We start from the raw sequence: 25,212 nt of genomic DNA, 5'->3' as shown, positions 1-25,212 counted from the left end.
TTGCTGAGTCACTGCCCTAAAATGAATGAGTCAACCCTTTTATAACTCACTTTGAGTTTGAATGATATCAGAGTGACATGACAGAAGGGAGAAGTGTAAAAAGAACTTTTTCAAGTTCCTTGCATGAAAATCTATCTATCTAATCTAAAATATTAAAATCAGATTTATCCTATAATGTGCAATGCAAGCGAGCTAACAGATTCACTAATTAGAATTTTATGATTTAAGGACAACCTCGACAAAGTCCGAATGCTTTTTCTTGCGGCAAGAGACAAAATACTTAAATACCTCATCTCTTTTTCTACTTTCTCTCTCTCTCACCAACCCTTTCTCGTCTCTTTCTTCTACGGCACAAACTGGGTTACCTGTTGTGTTGCATCATCTGATCAAGACAGAGATTAGGCAAAACCAAAGGGAAGCCTACCATTTCTTTGGTTTTTAAATCTATTCTTTCCATTCATCTCTTTTTTAACTCCTGGAATTGGGTTACAACAAAGAGATACACAGATGAATCCATTAAGCCCCTCACGGAGGAAGTTGGATTTCAATGAGAAGCAGAATTCTAAAGGTGCAGAAGAGAAAAGGATTGGTGGGTTCAACCAGGTGAATTTGTTTTCCAAGTCTTCTGTTCCCAGAAGTTACCATGATCAAGATTGGATTCAAAAGTTTTCAGTTGCAGAGGAGAAAGATATGGTAATGGGTCTTGTGCTTTCTCAGGGAAGATCCTACCTCGACCTTATGCAGAATTGCGATCTCCCTCCACCAGTCAAGGTCTTCGCCGGCACTGAAAGACCTACTCCCACAACCACGTAAGTAAACAGAGTCTTTTTTATTACTAGACATCAAAGGAAGGTTGTAAAGCTGCATAATTTGATCATTTACTAAAGGGTTTTTTCTTTTTTATGATGTTTAATCATAATCTGCAGAAAAATCAGTAAAAAAGATGAAGATGATGTGTTCCCAATTGGCCCAGGATCCCTTCAATATGATGAGAAGCTAGACCTGTTGAAAGCTTTGCAACTATCCCAGACAAGGGCAAGAGAAGCAGAAAAGAAAGCCACGCTTGTGATCAAGGAGAGAGATCGCTTGTCCAACGCACTCCTGGAGGAGTCACTGCGATTATTTGCTCATCGACAATGGGTGAGACTTCTGGAACTTGAGATCCTCTTACTGCGATCACAGAAGCAAAAGTTTGAACAGAAACAATTATCTCATGGACGCTACCAACCAGATAAGAGGAAGAAAATACAGAGCAAGAAAGAAGATGATACCGGTGGTGGCTGGGCATCATTGTTCATGGCTTTGGCACTGTGTTTGGGCTTTGCTGGTCTGGGTGTGCTGTTTGGCTGCAGATAAAACCTTTCTGGAGTTCCATCTTTCATTTCTTCCTCTTCTATTGTAGACAGAGTTTATGGATTTTCCCCCTCATATTGTTCCCTCTTTATTTTTGAAAAGAGTTCTTAAGAATCATGATTGTGACTTTGTGAGATAGGGCGTTGTTAACAGAAAAAAACTATAAAGTAAAAAAAAAACAAAACTATAAAGTAAAAAAAAAAAAATGTACCGCCAACACCATTTCAACTAGTTTTACTTATCTTAAGTTCTCCTCAAGTCCAACAACAACAACCCCCCCCCCCCCTCTCTCTCCCCCAAGGGAAACAAAAGCCATCAGCATCTCTGACTGTTAAACCTGTAAGTAGGACTTTCTGCACCTTCCAACGTTCTGTACGAAACAAGTAAACATATCAAATGCCTCTAGTTGTTCCTTACCTGTAATGCTCATCTTCTGTTGCACAGTTCAAACAATCCTGAACTGCCTAAAATAAACTCAGCTACGCGATCAAAATGACAGCAATTTGAGGTAAACAGGGGAGCAAGCACTGGCATATGCATAAGACAAGCCCCATAGATTTAGATGTTTTATTGCATAATAAAAAAGGATGAGAGATGTTTTATTTACATGAATACATATATACAATTGTTAGGTAATTTAGATTTCAAAAATATCTAGGTGTGACCTCATGTGGTCATAGCATTTGTCACTGCTATTAAATAACTCCAAACAGACCCAGCAAATGTGACTCCCACACTTGCACTCGATGTGATTACATCCATCCACCTTCTCTATCGTGAATCCGCAGGCAGGGCAGACCTTGACTTGTTCTTTCCCTTTGCACCACTCCTGAAGCGACAAATCTGGATCATCCTTAAACTCCTTGTACCTCTCACATGACACGAATGGATGGTACTCCAAGTGACAACTAGTGCATGTCTCCACGTAACAGGCCCCGCAAGCAAATGGCTCACCAATTGTCCCAGGATCTGCCACTCGATAAACTGAAGGACAGTCGGGGGATGAGCAAAACCTGTAGGTACCACCACTAGCTGCCACATATGCCCCTAAAGAAGCCCTGAATAGATCCTCCAACTTCTCACTTGACAACAGACCCTTCAAGTCCGCAAGCAAAATGAGTGTTTCACACCCCTCATGGGTGCAGCGCAGAGGAAACCCATCATGGCTTTTAATTGCAGACTCACACTGCTCTACCAAGCATAGCCGGCAAAACAAGTGTGCACAACCCTGAAGCTGGTAACAGTCCTCCACCTCACACAAGCAAATAGGACAGGTATCTTCACCTTTTGGCTGCTCAGTCGGTGAACTACCACTTAGAGACTTCATAAATTCATAAATAATATCCTCTACCTTTTGCTTTGACTCCTTGTTACCCCGTACCAATATGACATGACGGCGAATATTAAGCATAAACTCAGCTCCAGGTACTTTCTCTTTGAGCCCCTGTAGGTCTGGCCCAAACTTCTCAACCACTGCTTTCATCAGATTAGGTGGCAGCTCTGCACCACGCAGGTGAATTTCTAGTTGCTTGTCTTCATGGAGACTCAAAAGGGATTGAACCAATCTCTTCTCAGCAACAGCAATTTTCTCCAACAAACCGAAGACTTTAATGTTCATGTTCTGCCTATCATAAAGGATATATGTACCTGTCTCTCGTTGAATTGACTTAATGAGTGGCATGCCATCTTTTGTAAAGAGAAGTTGCAGTATGTTTGGAGTTAGGCTAGCATCTTTTATGGTTGTCCCTTTCATCAGCTGCTCCAGCGGCTTTCTCAACTCTGCCACAGTTTTTGTAGCATTTGCAGATATTTTTACTCGAAAGGAGCCATTCTCATTCCTCTCAAGATTGCAGAATACACCTACACAGAAGGCCAATTGACAAAAGGTCAGGCAAGCATAGCTATTGCATAACAAAATTAAGAGGTTTCTTACTGATGATGCTACACATAGAAAAACTATTTATTCCACCCCATCAACTGATGATGCTACACATGGTCAGTCGGAATTGACCATGTAAGAAATAAGATCAGTGGTAAAAGTCATGAAAGAAAGATACATGGGGGGATTCTTAATGACCTTCAGTAGGGAGAGTGATGTATTCAACACTAGATTTAGTTTCATCCATTGGATGGTATGAGAGAATCAAAATCCAATAGAACAACTCTCTCGGTTACACTGGAACTGGTGCAGGAGTCAAGAGCCAACAAGGAAATGACACAACTCATCAAAAGCCCAAGAATATGATTCAGGAACTAGGGGCCATAAAACAAAGGTTTACCTCATGGCACATTACATAAGATTTTCTACACTGTCCTAAATATCTTAGTTGCCCCTAAATTTTGTGGACATTGTCAGCATCACCATTTATCAATCTGGTAAAATTTCGAACAAGATGCATTTTTACATGTGAAAATATGAAGTTTTGAGAACTGGTTGAAAGCCCTCTTTAGCAAGTAGAAAAGTTCAACCAGATCATCCATCTAAAAGGCTCAAACTGCTGGAAGAGTTAAAGGAGGGATGGTAATCAATTAAATTATTCAAGGAGATTATAGCTACGCAAGGGGCAGATATGGGTACAAAATTGGAAAACATTCAGCACAATATTAAGGGATAAAGGGTGGGTCATGACAGCTGGTGATTAGGGGTTTTTTTGTTGGGTGTGGTTTGTTTTGCATTTTTTTAGTTTATCTCATGGTATTGGGTTTGGCTCTGAAGGAGGTAGGCATGTGCAAAGTTCTGTTGGCCACTTTGGTGGAAGAGTTCTTTCATTCATATCAAGTCGATTCAACTTTCAAGTAACAAATTCTGCTTTCTTTCTGCTTTGCCATTATCGACAGGAGCTCAAGGTGATGTTCACGAGACAACTCACAGGTACTAGCATAATCTTAGGCATGCCAGAAAATTTAAGAATCAATCACATCAGAGCTAATGGAACACACAATGAAAGTCTAAAGATCATGAATGACATTTTCTTTAAAGCATAACTGATTAACTAAATATATTAATAAAAAAAAAAGAGAGAACCTTAAAATATTAGTCAGCTGAAGTATAAAAAAGTGGACAACAAAAGAAGCACATGATAAAGATAGAAACCTGTTTCTATGCATTCTTGAACTAACAATGAACCACCTATTATTGATCAGTGATGCAAGTAAACAAAACACAAACTTTATATGTTGGGTGTGTATGCCTACAAATATTATGTTCAAGCACAGGTGATGCAGATTCGTCACTGAAATGGGCTTATTTCTTTAGAAATAAGTCTAGGGTTGGGTTATATGTATGTTGGGCCTTTGATCCCATGGGTTTTCTATGTAATAGACCACTTTTATGGGCCTAAAAGAGGGGTACATTGGTTGCATACGGGATTAACCTAATATTTAGTCTATTTTTATGTTTTTAATTGAACCGGTTTAAATTGGTTGCATCCAATTGGTTCAATTGGTCTAATTTAAGTGAAGTGATCCTATTGGCTAAGAGGTTCTTATATCCTATTGGCTAGTAGGGAATCTTCTTTATTTTAAATAGTTTAAGTTGTTTTTAAGTCATTAGGACTCTATTTTGAGTCTATTTTAGTTTCCTAGTCAGTTTAAGTTACCTAATAGGTTAGGAATTGGGTTAGGGCTTTCCTGTTTAGAGTAAAAGTCTATTTTTGAGTCTTTTATATAAGGTTGTAAGGGGGCAAAGCCTTGAACAAGAATTTGATTAATGAAAAGCTTTTTGTTTGCTGCCATAGTTGCTGCCCTGCTCTGTTGAGTGTTGCTCTGTTGAGTGTGCATCCTTGTGGTTCTATCAAGGTGGAAAGGGACTGGTGGAATCCGGTTGACTCCTTACGCCGTGACGGCTGGGAGGATCTTCTTTCTTCGAAGGTGGCTTCATCCTTCAACCATTCAAACTGCTGTTAGAGGATTCGAGAGTGAGTTTGAATTTATTATTTTCTGTTTATCCTTTCTTCCCTTCCCCAATCAATTCCTTTTCTCTTCTGTCCTATTTTCATAAACCCTAGAAGACTCTAAACTCTGATTCAGATCTGCTCCTCCATTGGAATCTGATCAGATTTGGACCATAACTTCCCCTCATCACCATCTCCACTCGACCCTAGCTGCTGCCCATTCTGTCCATCCAAACCCTAAGATCCCTCTTCTCCATTGACCCTAAAAACCCTAATTTTCTGCTGGGACACATTCAGCCATCAGAAACCTTCCATATTGCAACCGAATCTTCCCCCTAGCCCCTCTAACAGTCGACCTTAACCCCTGCCCCTAAATCCTACTTTAAACCATAATTTTAGTTGTTTACCTTATTTACAAAACCCAAAACCTAACCCTAATTTCTGCAGGAAATTAAAACTTATTCAAATCCAGATATTTTTATACCATAATGACCCTCTAAACCTGCAGATTAAAACCCTATAAACCCCATTCCCAAATTCCCATCTAAACCCTAATTTTGCCCTAAAACAGCCCCTAATCAGCCCTAAACAGAAGGCTTACCCTAAGCTTGGTTCTACTTGGTTCCTAGTGGGATTAATTCCTATTCTAGGACTACATTAACAGGTGTCAGATGTTGGGTGTATATGCCTACAAATAGGCATCCATCTGAGGTTGCTAAATTAGCTGATGAGCATGAGGTGTGTTGTAATTGTCATGGATGCTAATTGAGCAGATTAGCTCTTGGAGGACTGTACTTCTATATACTACTATATTTTATCTTTTCCAATGAAATAATAATCCCCCTCCCCCCAACCAAAAACAAGAGATCATCTGAGGTTAAACCTAAGGATACATATACTAGGAAAGATGGAGCCACAAACTAGGTGTGAGTAGATGGCACATTATGCAGTGGCATCTTCGTGGCTGGAACGGCATGACCGATCTGGAAACCCAGACCGAGGCGAACCGACCCAAACTATGATCTTGATCTAATTAGACTTGGTAGGGAATTGTCTTGTAATCTTTTATTTTATTTTGGGTTAGCTGTTCCTAGTTTGAGAGTTGTTTCAGTTTTGTGAGGTTTATTCTCTCTCTCTCTCTCTCTCTCTCTCTCTCTCTCTCTCTCTCTATATATATATATATATATATATATATATATATATATTGAAAGATTGGAATTTCTTCTCACGGTGGTAATGTGTCTTCCTCCTTCCTTCCCAAGTGGGTTCTTCTTGTTTCTTATTCCTTCTATTCCCCTTCTTGCTGTTTTTATTTTATTTCCTCAACTGCCACTCTGTTTCAGCGACTGTAAGGATCCATAAATTGAGAGTTCAATCAGTACCTTTTCTATCAACCTGAAACTCTGGAAATCAGGTTGTTACTCTAGGGCAAGTGGGCAACTCAACCCCTTGAGTACATAGTTGTCAAGGTGGCAAGGCGACCCAAGGCGGTGGAGAGGTGCCTAAGCACTTAGGCGACAAGGCGCCCGCCTAGGCAATCAAAGTGCCCTCAAGGGTTATTTTTTATTTCCCTCCTTTTCTAAAATTATTTAGTGTGCTACAATATTTTAGTATGCTACAATATATACCTTATATCATCAAAAATCAACATTAAGCCTACTCAAGTAATCAAAAATCAACATTAAGTCATCTCAAGTTATCAAAAATCAACATTAAGCTGCATCAAGTCATCAAAAATAACATTAAGTCACATCAAGTCATCAAAAATATGATCTTATCTATAAGTAATTAAATTGCTCTCGATTTAGCGAGATGTTCTTGTTCTCTAAGAAGTTTGACAAGTTAAATGATTTTAGTTTTACATGAGATTTTTTGAATTAGTTAGAGCACAAAACCAGCTTACCAACAAATCCAAAAGTGCTCATTAAAAAAAAAAAACAAATCCAAAAGTGCTTAAATCTGATTTATATTGAAGAAGTTATGTTCCGGTCAAACCTTATTTGGTCTGCGCGAATGTTGTCAAAATCACTCTGAATAAAAATATTTTTTATATATTAAAACAAATGAAAATTTTACTGCACTTTTGGTTTTTAGCAGTGTTTTACAATATTAAAATTTATAGAATTTTTTAGATTTGAGAAAAAACCCTAGCATTTGAAAGTTGAAAATCTCACCTACCGCCGAAAATCCAGCTTTTATTCTTGAACTGGGGGTTGACTTTTTATCCTTTTGGAATTTGATTTTTTAAATATTTTTATTGGATTCAAATAGGGGGTATTTGCTTATTTATGAATAATATCTTAAGTAAATGAAATTATTACTTAAATGATATTTGGCATAAATAAGGGTCAGTTCCAGAACCCGGTACCAATAAAAACCAGTGCAAGGCGCCCTGCAATAAGGCAGCTGTCGCCTAGACCCCAACAAAACCGCCTGGACGCCTAGGTGACGCCTTGACAACTATGCTTGAGTATCATCCCCTAAAGCTACCTCTGTAGTGGTTTATTGATCTGAATCAGATCTTGTATTCCCTTGTTCAGCCACAACGTGTTTGTTGAGATTAGAATAATGTTATTCCTTGAACTTTGGATCAGTTTTTGGTCAATCTTAAGAGGTTTAGGCCTTGAGAATCTCTCTCTAAATTCTTACCTTGATAGGAGCTGAACTGAGAGAGTTCTCTCATCTGAAACCAATTTGGTTCTACCGCTGGTGCCCATTATAATGGTTGAGAGGTTGACATAAATTTTTTTTTCTTACTTGCAAGTAAGGGCCTGACAATAGATATTACATAAAAGCCCCTTATCTTTGAGTCCATTCTTTTTCTTCTCCATTCTTATTTAGAATTCCAAACACATCCTTCCCTCTCAAGTTTAGTAGCCATTCTGTCCCTGCTTTTGTATATCTCCCTTAATAGGGTTCTGAACTTCCATTTTAATTACAAAATTGCCACTTTCTATTTGAGTTATTTATTATTCTTGTGGGCCCATAGCGATGCAAAGCAAGGTTTTGTGACCCGGGATTGCATCAGCGCATCATAATTTTATGCAATTTCCAAGCAAGCAAGTTAATAATCTAAATGCAGTAATTTATACACAAAATTAGATCATTGCAAAGAAACTGTGCAATTAGCAAAGGAGGAATGAGTATATGGCACATCCATCTGTTATATACTATTTACAAACAAGCAAGTTAATAATCTAAATGCAGCCAATGTTCATACACGAAAATGAAAATGTTTAGCAAAGCAAGCTGTGCCAAAAGATCAACAACAGTAAGTACTCTGTTTCCTTTTCTGGAAAAATTTCTTTCTACTTCTCAGTCGTTCCTTTTTAGAAGTTAGAACTTAGAATACAATTTTTACATGAATTCCGATTCCCCCTCAAAGATTCCTGTGACTTTTAAATTTCACTGTGTTTCGAATCTGTCTCATTTCTACACTGGTTCAGATCTGTTTTCAGCCATTCTGGATTGATCGATTCTAGGGTTCTGGAACTTGATTCTAGGGCCTGTGTGGATGAGGTTGCAGAGGGGTGGGAGCAGGTGGAGGAGAGTGGGGGTTGCGGCTTGCGTGGATGGGGTTGCAGAGGGGTGGGAGCAGGTGGGTTTGCAGGAGGAAGAAGAAGAAGAAGAAAGGGAAAGGGTGCAAGGGCAATAGGGTAACTTCCTAAAGGGAAAATAGGTATAATTGTCAGGTTTCTTAGGGTTTTCAAATTTATCCGTTAACTAGCGTTAAAATACTAACGGACTGGGGTTAAGTGAAGCCAAGTTTGAAAAGTAGGGAAGGTCTGAGTAATTGTCAGAAATGCAGGGGAGGTTCCCTGAATTGTCAGAAAGGTCAGGGGAGGTCTGAGTAAGTTTCTCTAAATAGAAATATAAATGAAGTCCTTGATCACTCCACGACTTGTATTGGCAGTAAAATTCCTGAAATCAGGAATTTCTAGAGAATAGGAACCACAAATCATGCCCTGAACTAGAAATTGAACCAAAAAGGGTTGGTTAAAGGAAAAATCTTTTAACTGATCCTGCATTAACTACAATCTCAAATCCGATCCATAGGGCCAGCTCAAACGAAGAGACTTCTCAAAACATCAACAATGTTAGCTGCACATTCAGAACAGGAACTGCAGGAACATCCAACATGTTTTGATGCTGACACAAGCACACAGCGCATAGCAGCATACATGCGTACTGGAAGTACTCCCACGAGTACTACTAATACTACTACCAGTATCTACACTTAAAGAAATACATCACTGTTGTAATATTTGCATACAGTACAGTACTTACATATACTACTACATTTATGCGATGTTATGAAACTGCTAGTAGTTCTATTTCATTTACAATAATTTATCATCCAAGTAATATGAGGATATTATATTAATAATTAGTATCATCCAAAGCTATAAAATAAGAATGATATGGCAGTACTACAACATAAGTGTTACTTTACACAGCCCATCAAAGCAAGCTTTCCTTAATGGTCCACCATTTTCAGCCATGTAGAAGGTCCAACTGATCAAACTAGCTGTTGGATGGAGAGTATACTACATGACAAGTTTCAGATTACATCTCGATCATGTGGTCCAACCTGTATTGATCTTTTACCCCTGTATTTTTAGCAACTGAATCAAAGTTGCCTAAGTTGACCATTCATCCAGTTTCTGAAGCCTTATCCTGCAAAGCTCACTCTAATGACCTGCAACTTGGTTGATTTGATTTGGGTGGGTTTAGTTCCATATTGAACCAGTTCTTTGACTCGAACTGAACCTGCATGTGTATATTTTTAGAGTTCTTCAAAAATCAGGGTTTGGGGGACCCAGTTGGCATCTTACGCTTCTTTTCCAGGAATATTATCTCCAGCTACAAGTTTCCCATATTTTAGAAAACTCAAATTGCCATCTGTTCTATCCTGCATATGGAGGAATTAGGGCTGATTTTCAATATGGAGAAGATATGGCTTACAATGTGTAAGTTACACAGATCCTATATTTTAGAATATGTTATAACTATAGTTCTAAAACTCGCCGAGACCTCGTAAACATAGTTGTCAAGGCGTCGCCTAGTCGTCCAGGCGCCTTGCTCTCACCTTGATTTCTGGTACCGCCTTGGTCGCCTAAGCAACGCCTAGACGCCTTAACAACTATGCTCAGAAAACTCAAGAATCTCAACCTGGTCAAGACGAGTTCTCTTACGAGACCCAAATCTGCATGGTTTCGGTAAAATCAACCGAAATTTCGGTGAAATCTCGAAAATCTCAGATATCTCGACCTGCTTAAGAAGAAACTACTCTTTTTTCTTCTCGAACATTATGATGTGGCATTCATATGTCATGCAGATGGAAGACAATGCACGTTGGTTCCATCGGGCCATGATTGGACTTGATCTAGCATGTAATAGTTCATATCAATAGACAGTCCCGACTCACAATATTGTATTGTTGGGACATGGAAAACTATGGTGTCTATGACATATGTATTGTTCACTGTAATAGACTGTCTAATTAATATGCATTGTTCACTCATCACTGCATTTTGCAGTTTTTTACTTTAAATCCTTAACTATTTCTTAAATAATTATTCAATATTATGTGTCTTCATCCATTATTGCATAATTTACTTGTTTTATTTGCCCATTATGTCTCATAGCACTCAAACAATGTGTATAGGAAAATATTACATAAGGATTTGACGTTTACTGCCAACCAAGGGTGCAAACCAAAAGCACAAAATTGAGTGCTTTTTTTTTTTTAACAATTTGAAGATTTAAATATGTTTATTAAGCCTAAAACAAGCTTCTCTTAAAGTTTCAGAGCCAACTATGGCCATTTTCCTACCGAAACATCAAACCGAAACCCAAAAAAAAATGCACTGTCTCGCCGAGATCTCGAGAATCTCAACCTGGTTGAGACACCTCCTCGAGACGAGTTTTTGAACCTCAGTTATAGCCGTATTGAGTTGTTTTAGGGAATTATCACTTTTGGAGATATTTTCTTATACGAGGACAGCACTTGTGTGCCCCGTTAAAAAAACAGATTTAGGATATTTATAGGTTATCCTGATTTTTTTTTTATCTCACTAAATTGTAGGCGTCGGGGGTCTTAGTTTAGTTGTTAACTTGTTATTTCAGTGAGGTTACGATATAAAACCTGTGTTAGAATTAGAAAGTTTCTATTTCTTTGTTCTCTTACATATTATAAATAAAGGAGAGGGGGATTCAGCCTCCTACGATTTAATTTATAAAGAAACTTGGCTTTTGCCTCTTTGGGTCAATAGTGATGTTGTTCCTTGGATTGTGGTGATGCAACTCCAGCCCAGTTCTGGTGAAACAACAAGTTGGGAATGGTAGTGAATGGTGAAGCCATTCCCAAAGGCCTAGTAGTGATTATTTCTTCCTTCATATTTGACAAAAAAAAAAAGTATTAGAAAATTCTGTTATCAATATTGATTTGTCCCTAGATGTGACCCTGTTATGATTGATCTCTCACTGGCTTTACTGGCTCGAGATCGATTTTGCATTAATGGGTATTAGAGCTAAGGAGGGACGTCAGATGAAATTGATGGTTGTTGCATTCTACTGCAGATTGAAAATTTATCGTAAGCATTTGAATCGGCGGTCGCTACAAAACTCGTGGACGAGGTTTTTTTCAAACTAAGAGGAGTTTATGCATAATTCTTATGACTACGTTGGTTTGATTTAGGTGGGTTTGGTTCATTATGGAACCAGTTCTTTGCCTCACTGAACCTGCATGTGGAGATTTTAAGGATTCATCAAAATCAGGGTTTGTGACACCCAGTTGGCATCTTATGGCCATATGTCATATCCTGTGTATGGAAGAATTAGAGCTTCTTAAATCAGCCAATGTGGGGCCCCATATGGAGAAGATATGTCTTGAGATATGGAAGTTATACAGATCCGATCTCTTAGGATCTGTTATAGCCATATGGAGCTGTTTTCAGGGACTTATCACATATGGAGATACTATCTTGTATGAGGACAGCACATATTTAGCAAGATTAAGGAAGTTTATCTTCAGCCCAATATGCTCCTTGAGTGGAAGATTTATGGTTGGGCCCAGCTTAGGATATTTATAAGTTAATCCTGATTTTATTGGACCTCATTAAATTGCAGACGTGGGGTCTTAGTTTAGTTGTTATTTCAGTATTTTATTGAAATCAGGTTACTATATAAAGCCTGCGTTGGAATTAGAAAGTTTCTATTTTTTTGTTCTCTTAGATATTATAAATAAAGGAGAGGGGGATTCAGTAATGTAAGGCTGGGTCACGAATGAACTAACCCTAAGCAGGAAGTCAGATATAATCAATTCAGATTAATATTGCAGCAATCGCACCAGTTGATGGAAGATTTCAGTAGCAGAAAATACACCGAATGTACTCAAACTTGCAACAGTTCAACAGATTGATAGGAAAACAAAAGAAGATGGATAGATATGATTGAGTCTCTCACTCGCTCCCTCGGGCCTCTCACCCTCTCATAGCATAGGTTTCCCACCCCTCAACTGAATCTCTCGGCCATCAGCAAGGTTTTAAAAACCAAACTCAATTTACTCAATTCAACCATGGGCTACATTCAGCCTTGTTCTTTATTTAAATAGTAATCAATTACAACTAAAGTCTTCTAGAAATAAAATAAAATCCTAATAACAATCTAATTAACCAACAACTAAAGATTCCGAAAAATAGAAACTACCCATTACATAAAAACAAGGGAAAATTATGCTAATCTCCCCTAAGGTTTAACGTAATATAAAGAAGCTCCCCTCATGTTTCAAAAATTAACTCCGCCCCCTTCATTCTAACGGTATTAAATCTGAAATGGAAATGTCTATATTACCCTTTGCCATAAAATTGCCCAACCCAATCTTCATCCTACATCTGAGGACCTGCAAGCTCTCCGGTCACCTGAGCTTGGTGCATCCTTCCGCCCACCTGTGGAACCTGCAACCTCTGGCGAAGGTAAGTTGATCATCCCCCCTTGTTCTCTCCTTATTCTCTCTTATCTCCATTTCATCCCTCACATTTCACTTCGTCTGTATGAAATTAGGGCATATTTTTTGCTTTCTTGCACAAAAGTGGGTGATGTTTTGGTTGTTTCCCCAATCAAAGCCACTTCAATTTGCAAAAAGCATGGCATCTCCTCATTGGGTAGCTTTAGAAGATGCTGCAGCTTCTGAGCTTAGTGTTATTAGGAGTTATCTTCCTCTATAGTCTTATAAATCCTCTCATCTTCTCTATTCCTCTTGAGAAGTTTCTTGCTAGGCTTCGATCTTTGCTTCTCACTATGTCATCCATCATGTTCACCACAACTATTTCAACTTCCATCACCGAAGCTTCAACGAAAGAAGAGAATAAAGATAAGAAGAACAATGCCCATAGCCACGACAAAGTGAAGCTGGAGAGGATTTTGGCTACCTTCGACAAGAACGGAGATGGCTTCATAACGAAGCAAGAATTTGGGGCGTCCCTGAAGACTATGGGTTTGTTCACTACAGAGGAAGAAGTGGAAAGCATGGTTGCAGATTTGGATTCTAATGGTGATGGGCTCATCAAATCTTGATGAGTTCTGTGAATTATATGATTCGATGGGGAGGAATTGAGGAAAGAAGGATGGTGAGGAGGAGGAAGAGGAGGGAAATGATGAAGGGGAGAGGGATTTGAGAGAAGTGTTTAATGTGTTCGATGGGAATGGAGATGGGATGATTACGGTGGATGAGTTGGGATTGGTGTTGTCATCGATGGGATTGAAGCAAGGGATTGGGATTCAGGATTGTTGAGAGATGATTAAGATGGTTGATACGGATGGTCGCCGGGGTGAAGCCTTTCTTCGTCAGTTGTTGCTGGAGTGTATCATAGCAGCTGAGGAAAGGTTGCAGGTCGGTGGTTCTTCGTCTGGGAAGGGTTTTACGGTTGGGGAGGGAGAAGAGAATGGTGGTTAGGGTTAAAGTATACAAGGGTAGAATAGGTACTTCACTCCATCAAAAGGGTATTTTCGGGTTTTGATAAAATTTACTCCTTCCACATCACCATTTCACAGTAATTCACTAACGGATTGGGTGCAGTGTTAATTAATTTTCGAAAGTAGGGGAGGTAGGGTTAATTTTTGAAACAGGAGGGGAGGTTCTTAATATTACGTTAACCCTTAGGGGAGGTTATCATAATTTTCCCTAAAAATTTTCCCTAAAAACAACTCTATAAAATAGAAACTTCTCTAGTCTTAAAAATGCCCCACGCAAGGCATAACTGAATCCTAAAATATAGGACCATGCAAGTTGGAAGAATCTTCCATATTCCCTCCACGTAATTAGCAATTGGCCTTCAACTTGATCTTCATACAGCTGGCCATGGGGCCCACACAATCTGGACATTATCTCCTCCTTAACCTGCAACGAAATCTGGGAAATATCTCTATTAAACTGCTGGCCCATACTCTAACCAAATCTGGAAATTATAATCCCCACACAGTCTACATGATCCCTTTTACAATATACTAAAGGGTGTACCCAGTGCATGAGGTTCCCACCACTGCAGGGTCTGGGGAGGGACATAATGTACACAGCCTTACCCCTGCTTTCACAGAGGCTGTTTCCAAACTCGAACCCATGACCACTTGGTCACAATGGAGCAACATTTACCATTGCACCAAGGCCCACCCTCATCCCTTATGATATACTCCAAATTATAAATCTGGCTCCCTGGTGCTCCATCGAACCAACCAAGAACCAGGCCACATAAGACCAATACTAAGTTATCAATGCTAATTTGTCCCTAGATGTGATCTGTTGTGATTGATCTCTCGTTGGCTTAACTGGTTCAAGATCGATTTTACATTATTTAGTATCAGAGCTATGGAGGGACAGCAAACGAAATCGATGATTGCTGCATTCTACTTCCGATTGAAGATTTATCGTGCAAATTTGAATTGGCCTCAATATAGAACTCCTAGACGATTTTTTTCAAACAAAGAGGAATTAATACAGAATTTTGCGACTTGGTTTGTTTAATTTTGGTGGTTTTGGTTCATTATTGAGTCAGTTATTTGCCTCAAACTGAATCTTGTGGATATTTTTGGGATTTGTCAAATCAGGGTTTGTGGGACCCAATTGGCATCTTATGGCTTCTTTTCCACAAGGTTCGAGGTCTCAGTATTTCGTATGGTTTCGGCCAGTCCAAAAATCAAGTTGCCTCGGTAGCTTGTCGAGATCTTGGCTGAGTTAATGCTTTTTTTTTATTTTGGCCCTTGTTTTCGGGGGCCATATGACCTAATTAGGTGATGAAACTTGCAAGACAGCCTATTTTAGGCCCTATAAACATGGTGGACCCCTTAGGTTTTTAAAAATCACACCCAAAATGGTAGTTTGACTTAAGACCCTAGGTTGGTAGTGTACGTTGTATATATATATTGACATGACCTATTCCACACAGTCTTTAGTATCAGAACACAAATAATTCAAGTAGAACAACTTAAATAATCAATAGGAATGAAAAGACATCAAATTATGAACCATTTCATAAATAATACATCTAGCATTGTTTGTTAAATAGAATCAAATATATTTTGAGTCAACATTTAACAATACAAGCCAACAACTACCAACTCACCCCTATCCCTATATGGTCATCCTCATATTGAGCGAGTATTGGGCCTTCAAGTTCAAATCTCCTCCAAGGAAGGTTGTTGGGTAGCAAATCTCCTCCAAATGTTGTTATTGAGCATCAAATCCAAGTGTTCCAAGCTTTTTTTTGGGTATGATTTGGAGAAAATAAGTGACTTGGAGCTGTTTTCTTCACAAACTGGCGAAACAGTCGAGTATACTGAGAATAGGTCGAAATTTCGACTGAGAAAAGTCGAAACATGGTATTTAAATAACTGAATTAGTGTCACTTCAGCAAGATACCGAAATTTTGGTCCGAAATCTCGTCGAGATGCCAAAATTTTGGCCAAGAAAATACACATTCCCTATTTCGCACCCCATCTCGACTCGACCCTGGTCGAAACCGAGACAATTGTCGAGATCTCATGAGACCTTGAACCATGCTTTTCCAGGAATATTATCTCCAATTACAAGTTGCCTATATTTTAAGAAACTAAAACTGCCATATGTCATATGACATGTCCTGCATGTGGAGGAATCAAAGCTTCTCAAAATCAGCCCCTGTTAGGCCCACTACGAGGAAGACATGTCTTGCGATATCGAAGTTATACAGCTGCTATAATCGTACGGAACTGTTTTCAGGGAATTATCATGTATGGAGAGATACTTTCTTATATGAGAACAGCACTTGCAGGCCCAGTTAAAAAACGGATTTGTCAAGATCTAAGGAAGCTTATCTTCAGCCCGATATGGTCCTTGCGTGGAAGATTTATGGTGGGACCTAGCTTAGGGGATATTTATACGTTACTCCTGATTTTTTGGATCTCGTTAAATTGTAGATGTGGGGTCATAGTTTAGTTGTTATTTCAGTCTTCTTTTGTAATCAGGTTATTATATAAAACCTGTGTTGGAATTAGAAATTTCTACTTCTTTGTTGTCTTAGATATTATAAATAAAGGGAGAGCAGGATTCAGCCATCTACAATTTGCGTTATGAAGAAACTTGGATTTTGCCTCTTTGGGTCAGTGGTGATGTAACACCAACCCTGTTATTGCGAATCAATAGGTTGGGAATGATGGTGATGCCCTTCCCATAGGCCTACTGGTGATTCTAGATCATAATCTCTTATTTCTTCTCTCACATGTAAAAAAAATGAAAGCGTTAGAAAATTCTGTTGTTAATATTGAGATGTCTTTAGATACGCTCCTGTTGTGATTGATCTCTCACAGGCTTTAATGGTTCAGGGTCTTTTTTTGTTTCGAGTTCTGTTTCTTTTCTTCATAGCCTTCGTTGTCTATTGTATCCTTGGCCTTTGCCCTTTTCTTCTTGAAAGCTGTACCCCTCTTAATAAAACATCCCATTTCAAAAACAACAACAAAAACTATTCGAAAGGAATATTATTTTTAACATTTCATATTAATAGTAATATAATAGTTATGTTATCAGTGTCTAGCGCTAAAACAAAAACAAAAAAAAAAAACTGTCATATACTTATATTGGCATATTCCCAATGAATGCTTTTATTGCTTGGGGGACTGCAGATTCACTGTCCCATCTCCTCATCCAATTTACACTCTCTTTTTGAGGTATTGGGTGCTTTTTCGGAAGGAGAAGGGGATGAGTTGGATGATGCCAGTGCCTCATTCCTAGGATCCTCATTGGAGGGGAGCAGAGGACTTCAAGAAGGCAAAAAAAGGCTTTGTTCTCTTATGCCTGCTGATAATTTTGAATATTTGGCTTCAAGAAATCAAAAGGCCTTTTGAATCATGCTAACCTAGCATAGAGGGAGCTGCCAAAGCTAAAGGGAGAAGTTGATTTTTTGGTCTTCAAATTGTAAAGAGTTCACAAAAAAGTTCATAGCTAACATTAGAGAGACTGGAAGATGTTCTTAGGGCAGCCTCCAGTCAAGTTGTGTAGCCTCTCCTTTTTAGGAGGCCTTGTAATGTTTTTTGAGTCATTTGCTTGAATAAAATTGTGACTCACCAAGATAATAAACTGTCATTAAAATTATATTTTATTTTCAAATAACATAGATTTATTTTGTATTGTGTTAAGATATCAACATCAACACCAGGTCGTCATCATCATCAGAAATAACAATACTTGAAAAGTCAATCCTATTAGTCAATAATAATAACATTAATCTGCAATTCATAAAATACCCCATTGAATCATGTTGAGTTGCACAGTGGATTGCTGAAATTTTAGTTCTTTATTTGCTTTATCTGAGTTTACTGATGCGAAGATTATTCTCCCTTTAGGCTAGGTTCCTGATTCCCTAATCAATTGCTCTGGTGTATGTGCTGCAAAATTAGTCAACTAGCCCAATCCGACATTTTTATACTAATAGGCAATGCCTGTTAGCGGGGAGGTTGAACTCTCAAAAGGAAATAGGCATACTCTATTCCGCATCTTGGTTGGTCGGATCCATGTCGCTCTTGAAGTTGGAAAGAATAAACTGAAAATGCGAGGGGGGAGTGAAGCCTCACATTTGACAACCACTTCAAAGAGCAAGATCAACTACGAAAGAGAAGTGTAGGCCCTCCTTGAGATGGGGAGAATATTTGATCCCATATATTTATATCAACGAGATGCTTACTCTGCCAACGGGTGGGTGGTTCTTCTGTTTAAAGAACGGATTGGAGAGTGAAGCGATAGCTCCGTGTTGTATTTTTTGGAAACACCTACTTTTTCTTGCCTTAAGATCTAAACAAGAGGAGGGCTTGCCTGTGCTCCCGGTCTATGATGCTCAGCGAATCTATTCTCTTCTCTGCTAAACTAACCACCTGAGCCAACTCGAGAAACGAAAACAAAAATGACAATCCATTCTATCGTTAAAGTTATTTGTGAAAAGGCAACAAACTTTGCCTATTGAAAAAATGATGACAATAACTATAATAAATAAATAACGTAAGAAATATCAGATGAAACAGAGATGTCAAGCATCTCCAGCTGGACCATATACAGGTTTAAAACACAAAAGAGCATTGAGACCATAGTTGTCAAGGCGTCGCCTTGCGTCTGGACCCCCTCCAATGCCTTGGGACGCCTAGATGCCGAGACAACTATGATTGAGACAATAGATCCCAATAACTTGCATATATGAAACAAAGATGCATGAAAAATAACTATCAAAAAAAAATATATGCATAAAAATAAGAATATCATACATGAAAGAGGAGGAAAAGAAATCAAATTATAGAAAGTACCCTTTCGATGCTTGAAGCTTTGAAGTAAAGAATCCAGCTGTGTCTTAACAACAGGATAGACAGGACCAGGGCAGGATACTGAGCTATAAAACATCTGCTGGCATCTTATCTTCTGCCATGGAAGACAGACAGGGAGCACATACCCCTGTAGATGCTGCAAAGCCTTTGCTGCCTCCAAATGCAATCTTCCGTCAAAAGTTATCAGAGCTCTCATTGAATAATCTGTTGGTTCAGGAGGGAATACCTGTACCCAGTAATTGCAACAATTGCTTAGGGAACTCTTCATAGGCATGAAGGGAGCAATTTCCCGAAGAAGTGCTTCTTCACAAGCAGATGGTAGGTTAGTAACAGCGTCTCCCCTTATCAGGAAAACATCCAGAATTCTCTTATCTGTTACAGTTCTCAAAATGTCAAGAATCTCTTGTTCAGAAATTTCTTTGTCAAGCCCGTTCATGACAACAGAATCCATGTACTTCTTGCCAAGTTCACAACGAACCAACCGACCTCCAATCAGCAGGTTAGAACAGTCATCAATGATAGAATCAAGATCCTGTTCAGCACACTTAATGATTGCACAACCCTTGCTATACCTGCGTGGCCAAGAAACCTTGGCTTTTACAGCAGGAAATGAATGCATTTTCACATCACCTCCAAAGCTTACCCATGAAGGGGACACCTTTAGAACATTGCCATTGAATTCAAAATTATCTAGCTCTGCAGCCGCTTTTTCAGCAGCTTCAGGGGTAAGAAACGTTATCCTGCCCCACTTTTCACGGTTTTCACTATCTTGTCCAATGCACGTATATTTTTGGAAGCCACAGATACCAGATGCACAATTCTCAAAAGTAATAAGAAGTTCCTTATCATCAAGAGTGCCTGCATCTGGATGGAAAACATCCACAGCTAAAAATCTCTTTTCCAGTTCCAGATGCTTGATTTCAGCACCAGATCCAAACAAAGCTACAGAGGAAACACCAAGTCCGCCACGGTACAAGCATTTCTCTATGCATTCATCTCTTAACCATCTCATTTCATAGTGCAATGCATCATCAACAAGACTAGAAACCTTTCCCATATCTTCCGCAGTGCCAAACAATTGAATCTCTCCCTTTTCAACATCAACTTCAATACCAATCCATCTGTCCATGCAAGCTGTTTGAATGCGTGATACAAGATGATGCAAGTTATAGTTTGACTTCCCACAGAATCTTTTCAATATAATACTGACAAATCCGGTCATCAAACTCGACTGCAGCTTCCGGCTCTCCATCTGAGAGATGTTGAACAAAGGACAGGGACAAAGGGTAGACAGGCATTCAAGGTCAAAAGCAGTAACACAAACCAAATATTCATTTGATATTGATAGGAGTTCACCAAAAACTACCCAACATGGCTTCCGACCATATATCAGCAAAGAACAAGAAGGATGCAGTTGAACATGTTGTCCAGTTAAGGCCACTTCATATCCTAATCGATCATATCCAGAATACATGGCAACATTTTCTGAAAGAGATGAAAGTATAATTCTCTTCAGATTTTTATCATGCTCACTGGACACACGTGGGTTCCAGAGCCAGTTACCTGTGACAATAATATTTAGTTCACCTTTAAGGCAATGTTCCAATTCCAAAACAGTCTCTTTACATCTTCGCATGGTCTTTGCATTAATGCTGTTATCCCAACACCATTTGTTTTTCTTTTCTTGGGGCACATCCTCCCATTCCTTGTAAACAGAGAGAAGGGTTAGAAGGTCCCCATCCTGATGGCAGAATTGAACCTTCAGACGGTCAGCTTTCAATTTCTCTTCATCAGTGCCAACTCTGCAAAAAATGCTACTGCCATTAGGCATCACAGCAGCAAGCACAAGACCCTCTTTATGCAAACCATGACAGCAGCCACCAAGGATGAGTTTTCCAAGTCGAGGCTCAATACCCAACTTAACCAAGTACAGACCATCATCAGTTAATTCAAAAGAACCATTTTGGAAAGTAATCGCACCTAGCTGAAGAAGATTCCTGATTGCCATGTCAATTGCCTTGGGACTAGGCGCATCAACAAAATCAAACTCTTGGACATTCTTGATGCCCAGCGCAAGAATCCTCAGAACTGCAACACCAAGATGAACCCTACGAATTTCAGGTTCCTGGTGTGAAGGCATAGACTGAAAATCATTTTTTGAGTACATTCTGTAACATTTGCCTGGTGCTGTTCGACCAGCACGGCCGGCACGTTGATCAGCAGAACTTTGACTGACTCTGCATACTTTAAGAACATTCATACCGGTGCTAGGCTCAAATCTGCTCTCTTTGACCATGCCAGAATCTACCACATACTTAACCCCAGGGAGAGTCAATGATGTCTCAGCTAGATTAGTGGCAAAAATTACTTTCCTCTTTCCAGAGTAATCATGGAAAACACGATTTTGCTCTTCATTCGAAAGTTTCCCATGTAAAGGCAATACAACTGCATTAGGGACCTGAAAGTTCTCACAAGCCCATTCCACTTCCATCTGAGAAGTCAAAAAAGCAAGTACGGCGCCTTTTTCCTCCGCCCTGTGAATCTCAGTTGCCTTATTCACAACATCAGAAACATATGAAGCACAAGCCCCAGAATAAGATTTTGAAAAGGCAGAAGTTCCTTCAGATGCACAAGGAACATATTTGATTTCAACAGGAAAATTTCTTCCAACAACACGGAATGTTGTGCAACCAGAGTAGTAATCTGAAAGCTTCTCTGCATCAGCTGTTGCTGACATTATGATAAGTCTCAGATCAGGCCTCTCGTTCAGCAGGTCTTTAAGCAGTGCCAAAAGAAGATCAGTGTTTAAGCTTCTTTCATGAGCCTCATCTACAATGATGCAAGAAATCTTACTCAAATTCTTATCTTTCATGTAGCGTTGCAGTAGACAATGGTCCGTCATAAAAACTACCTTGGAATTAAAACCTTGGGTAGATGAGTATGTTGGATAACAAGCAACTAAATTGTCTTCATAACAACCTTTACTTTCTTCCATAACCCTTTGTGCCAAGGACATGGCAGCAATTTTGCGAGGCTGAGTGCATATGATAAAGTCTTCAGCACCTATTCCTGAATCAGCAAGAAACTGAACCAACTGTGTACTCTTCCCTGAACCAGTCTCTCCAATCAAGACCATGACCTGTGTGGATGAGAATGAGAACAAAGAGTTGATACCAATAACAGACCAGCTCAAACCTCTGCCTGACATTTTTTATGCTTCAGAATAGTATAAGCAACGGAATTTAAAAAATATAACAGAATACCAAGCACCAGACAATGCTACCCATTCTACATGATACTTCCAAAAAAAAAAACAAAAGTACTTCTAAAATAACAGTTTTCGAGACAAATTCAGTTCCATAAATGACTGCTGTAACATTATTGTGTCTACCAAATTGAACATTGGTAAATTTTTGTAGGTGAAATAAGGATAAACATTGAAAGAATTCCTATCATAAATAAAAGATAATAGGGCCACATTTGTATTTGGTCTCTCAAGCCCAAGCCTAGCCCCTACCCCCACCCCGAAGCAAATCGATTCCTATAACCAAAAGAGGGTCATGTCAACAAAAAGCACATAACAAGCAAAACTCGATTGGCAGCACCATCTTTAATCAGTAAACTACTTAAGACAGGACATTCAATATCACACAGATAATAGGAGTTGAGTTCATCAATTCAGCAGAAGTGTTCTTCCAAGCCCCATAAGAACCTCAGTGATAAAAACATTGAGAACCGGCATACCTGCTGGCGATGTATTTCCTCGAGAAGTTCTTTCCGGGAAGCATAAATTGGCAGACCCTGATCAAGGCGCCGAATCTCCCGCAGCATAACGTGGTGAATACGACTCCAATCAAAATCACCACTAAACCTTAACACCTCAACTGTGTTACCACGACACTCTGGGGAAGTCAACCCGTTGAAATAATTAAGTATACAGTTCATGGCAGACCTAAATTCCCTGATTCTCTTTGCAATAAGCTCCCTTGCAGCGACAAGCCCCTTCTTCTTCGACATAAGCTCATCAAAAACAACGATACTCTGAGGCTTTTTGAGAGAAGCCGAGAATTCAGCGATCTCATCACTGGTAAGCTCAAGCTTCTTCTGCCACCGCTTGACTTCCTCTCCGTCCAAAAGACTCTTGACTCGGGAGACAAAGAGGTCTTTGAGACGTTCATTTAGCTCCTCCATATCAAAAGGGAGGAATTCGTTAAGTTTCACGGACGGGTCTAGAAGATGAATTCCATCGAGTCGTTGTTCCCAGAAAAAAACCAAAGCTTCTACAACATCACTCCATTCCTTGAAAAACATCTTTGCCGCTACAAGACATTCAGGAGAGAAAATACAGAAGTTCTCAGGGATCGAACTGCAACATAAAATTAAAGCCTCTATGCTGGTCTCGCAGAAACCATTATTCCCAAAGTGGAGAACAACAACGTAATTGTCCAGTTTAAAATCTGCCGCTGGTGAAGGTCGTTGCTCTTTCGGACAATTTCCATTAAAGTTGGTTATTTTCTCCTGGAATGGAGGCAGCACAGAACGGTGATTCTCTGGAACGACGCCTCTCCGGTTATTATGCCGGACGGTAGCCGGAATTACGCCTCTGCGCATCTCTGGTGAGGACTCAAAGTCTCCAACGATACCCTACACAGAGAAAGGCAAAATCTTGGTGAGCAAGGTATTACTGAACCAGGAGAAAGGAAAGGAAAGCACCAATAACACATCTAGTGAATACTCACTGTGATCTGGAAAGAGAAGAGAGAAGAGAAAAGAGAAATCAAAAGCACTTGTGGGGACTATAGAAGTAGGGGAAAGAGAGAGAAGACAACTCGCACAAATTCTCAAAATTGAACAAGAAAAAGCAGAGACGGTGAAGAGAAAGACCAAGGCCACCTGTTTTCCCACCATCTTTCGCGTCGCAGTCGTTTTCTCTTTCTTCACCACCGTGGCTTTAAAAAGTCCTCGCGCGCTTCTAAGCCAGTAATTATTCTCTCTCTCCCAAATTTATTTTTTTTAAAACCCTACTCGTCAACAGAGAAGAAGAGGGAAGTGCTTTATATAGTGTGGCAGTACAATATGATAAGCGGTAAATCATGTTTCGTGGCAAGTTAAGTGACGTCCTATGATTCTGATCCAATGGTAGAGATGATGAGTACTAGGTACCAGCGGATAAAGCCTCTTGACAGAAAGATGATGGGAATCGTATACAATGGTGGGGGAACTGAAAAGGTATTACTCTGTACTGTCTGGAGTACACGTACTCCAGGGGAATTTACAAAGATATCCACTGTACTGTCTGACAGCCTTCCGATTAGGATCTATTTGAACACCGATTCTAATAAATGATTCTGATCGAACGGTTGATGTCCATGAGAGTATACCTAACTAAACTTTTCAGAGTTGGGCCCACGATGGGATAGAGGGAGACCGGTCACTGGTTACCAACACTGATCACTGCAAAGCTGTGCCTTCGATGCTTTTCCGTAGGAGTCATGACTCTTGATGATCAAGTAATTGGACACGTGGAAACGTGACAGTAAAAGAGAACACTGGCGGTTGAGCACGTGTGGGCTTGACAGTGGGCTCCAATATTTAACATAGAAAGGCCCACTGTACTGTACCGTACAGTACTACTGTCCACCTTGATTTTATCGTCGCTTGGAATTCCACACAAGAGTTAAAGGTAACTAACTTACCAATGAGGTCAAAAATGAAATTGCACACCTCATCACAGAACATGTGAGGGATGATATATCATAAATGTCCATCCCTCAATTGTCAAACTGTTTTACAGTAATTATTATTAATTAATTTGGACTCATATACTAGTACTACAATACTACCAACAAATTTTTTTCAAGTACTTTAAACACAGAAAAAAATATGTGCACAAGGTCAACAATGAAATTTCAGACTCTGTCGCATATTATTGACCGCATCAAGAGGGGATATATCAAAAAACTGTAATGCAAAAGAAATCGAAGGTACACAGAAAAAGATGTGCATAATGCCAGTTCAAAAATGAAATTGCATATTTCCTCGCAAATCATGTGAAGGGGTGATATATCATTAAATGTCTCTCCCTCAATTGTCAGACTAACACACATTAATTGTATTAATTAATTTG

General features: G+C 39.3%; 3 protein-coding genes across 3 annotated transcripts; 2 read left to right on the top strand and 1 right to left on the bottom strand.

The window, feature by feature from the left end:
• Positions 1-306: 306 nt before the first annotated feature.
• On the top strand, positions 307-1,365 carry LOC122661494. Its single transcript, XM_043856900.1, has 2 exons — positions 307-809; positions 927-1,365. Exons 1-2 carry the CDS (start codon positions 508-510, stop codon positions 1,354-1,356), a joined length of 732 nt encoding a protein of 243 aa, XP_043712835.1. The 5' UTR covers positions 307-507; the 3' UTR covers positions 1,357-1,365.
• A 624-nt stretch (positions 1,366-1,989) lies between these two features.
• LOC122661493 (ATP-dependent RNA helicase DEAH12, chloroplastic-like) lies at positions 1,990-23,696 on the bottom strand. The gene is made up of 3 exons (XM_043856899.1): positions 22,830-23,696; positions 19,068-22,224; positions 1,990-3,213 (listed from the first exon to the last, which is right to left on the bottom strand). Exons 1-3 carry the CDS (start codon positions 23,694-23,696, stop codon positions 1,991-1,993), a joined length of 5,247 nt encoding a protein of 1,748 aa, XP_043712834.1. The 3' UTR covers position 1,990.
• Positions 13,417-14,064, top strand: LOC122661495 (calmodulin-like protein 4). The gene has a single exon (XM_043856901.1). The coding sequence runs from the start codon at positions 13,425-13,427 to the stop codon at positions 13,821-13,823; it is 399 nt and encodes a 132-aa protein (XP_043712836.1). The 5' UTR covers positions 13,417-13,424; the 3' UTR covers positions 13,824-14,064.
• Positions 23,697-25,212: the final 1,516 nt, after the last annotated feature.

Source organism: Telopea speciosissima, chromosome 5, assembly GCF_018873765.1.
Source record: "Telopea speciosissima isolate NSW1024214 ecotype Mountain lineage chromosome 5, Tspe_v1, whole genome shotgun sequence".
Classification (NCBI taxonomy): domain Eukaryota; kingdom Viridiplantae; phylum Streptophyta; class Magnoliopsida; order Proteales; family Proteaceae; genus Telopea; species Telopea speciosissima.
This window is presented reverse-complemented; position numbering and strand designations above follow the sequence as displayed.

Excerpts from the sequence above, each read along its gene's own strand:
- LOC122661493 (XM_043856899.1), bottom strand. The coding sequence starts at position 23,696 with ATGCGCAGAGGCGTAATTCCGGCTACCGTCCGGCATAATAACCGGAGA. Across the intron at positions 22,225-22,829 it reads AGGAAATACATCGCCAGCAG|GTCATGGTCTTGATTGGAGA; the intron begins GTATGCCGGTTC and ends TCATCCACACAG. Across the intron at positions 3,214-19,067 it reads AAGCTTCAAGCATCGAAAGG|GTGTATTCTGCAATCTTGAG; the intron begins GTACTTTCTATA and ends CCTTCTGTGTAG.
- LOC122661494 (XM_043856900.1), top strand. The coding sequence starts at position 508 with ATGAATCCATTAAGCCCCTCACGGAGGAAGTTGGATTTCAATGAGAAG. Across the intron at positions 810-926 it reads AGACCTACTCCCACAACCAC|AAAAATCAGTAAAAAAGATG; the intron begins GTAAGTAAACAG and ends CATAATCTGCAG.
- LOC122661495 (XM_043856901.1), top strand. The coding sequence starts at position 13,425 with ATGCTGCAGCTTCTGAGCTTAGTGTTATTAGGAGTTATCTTCCTCTAT.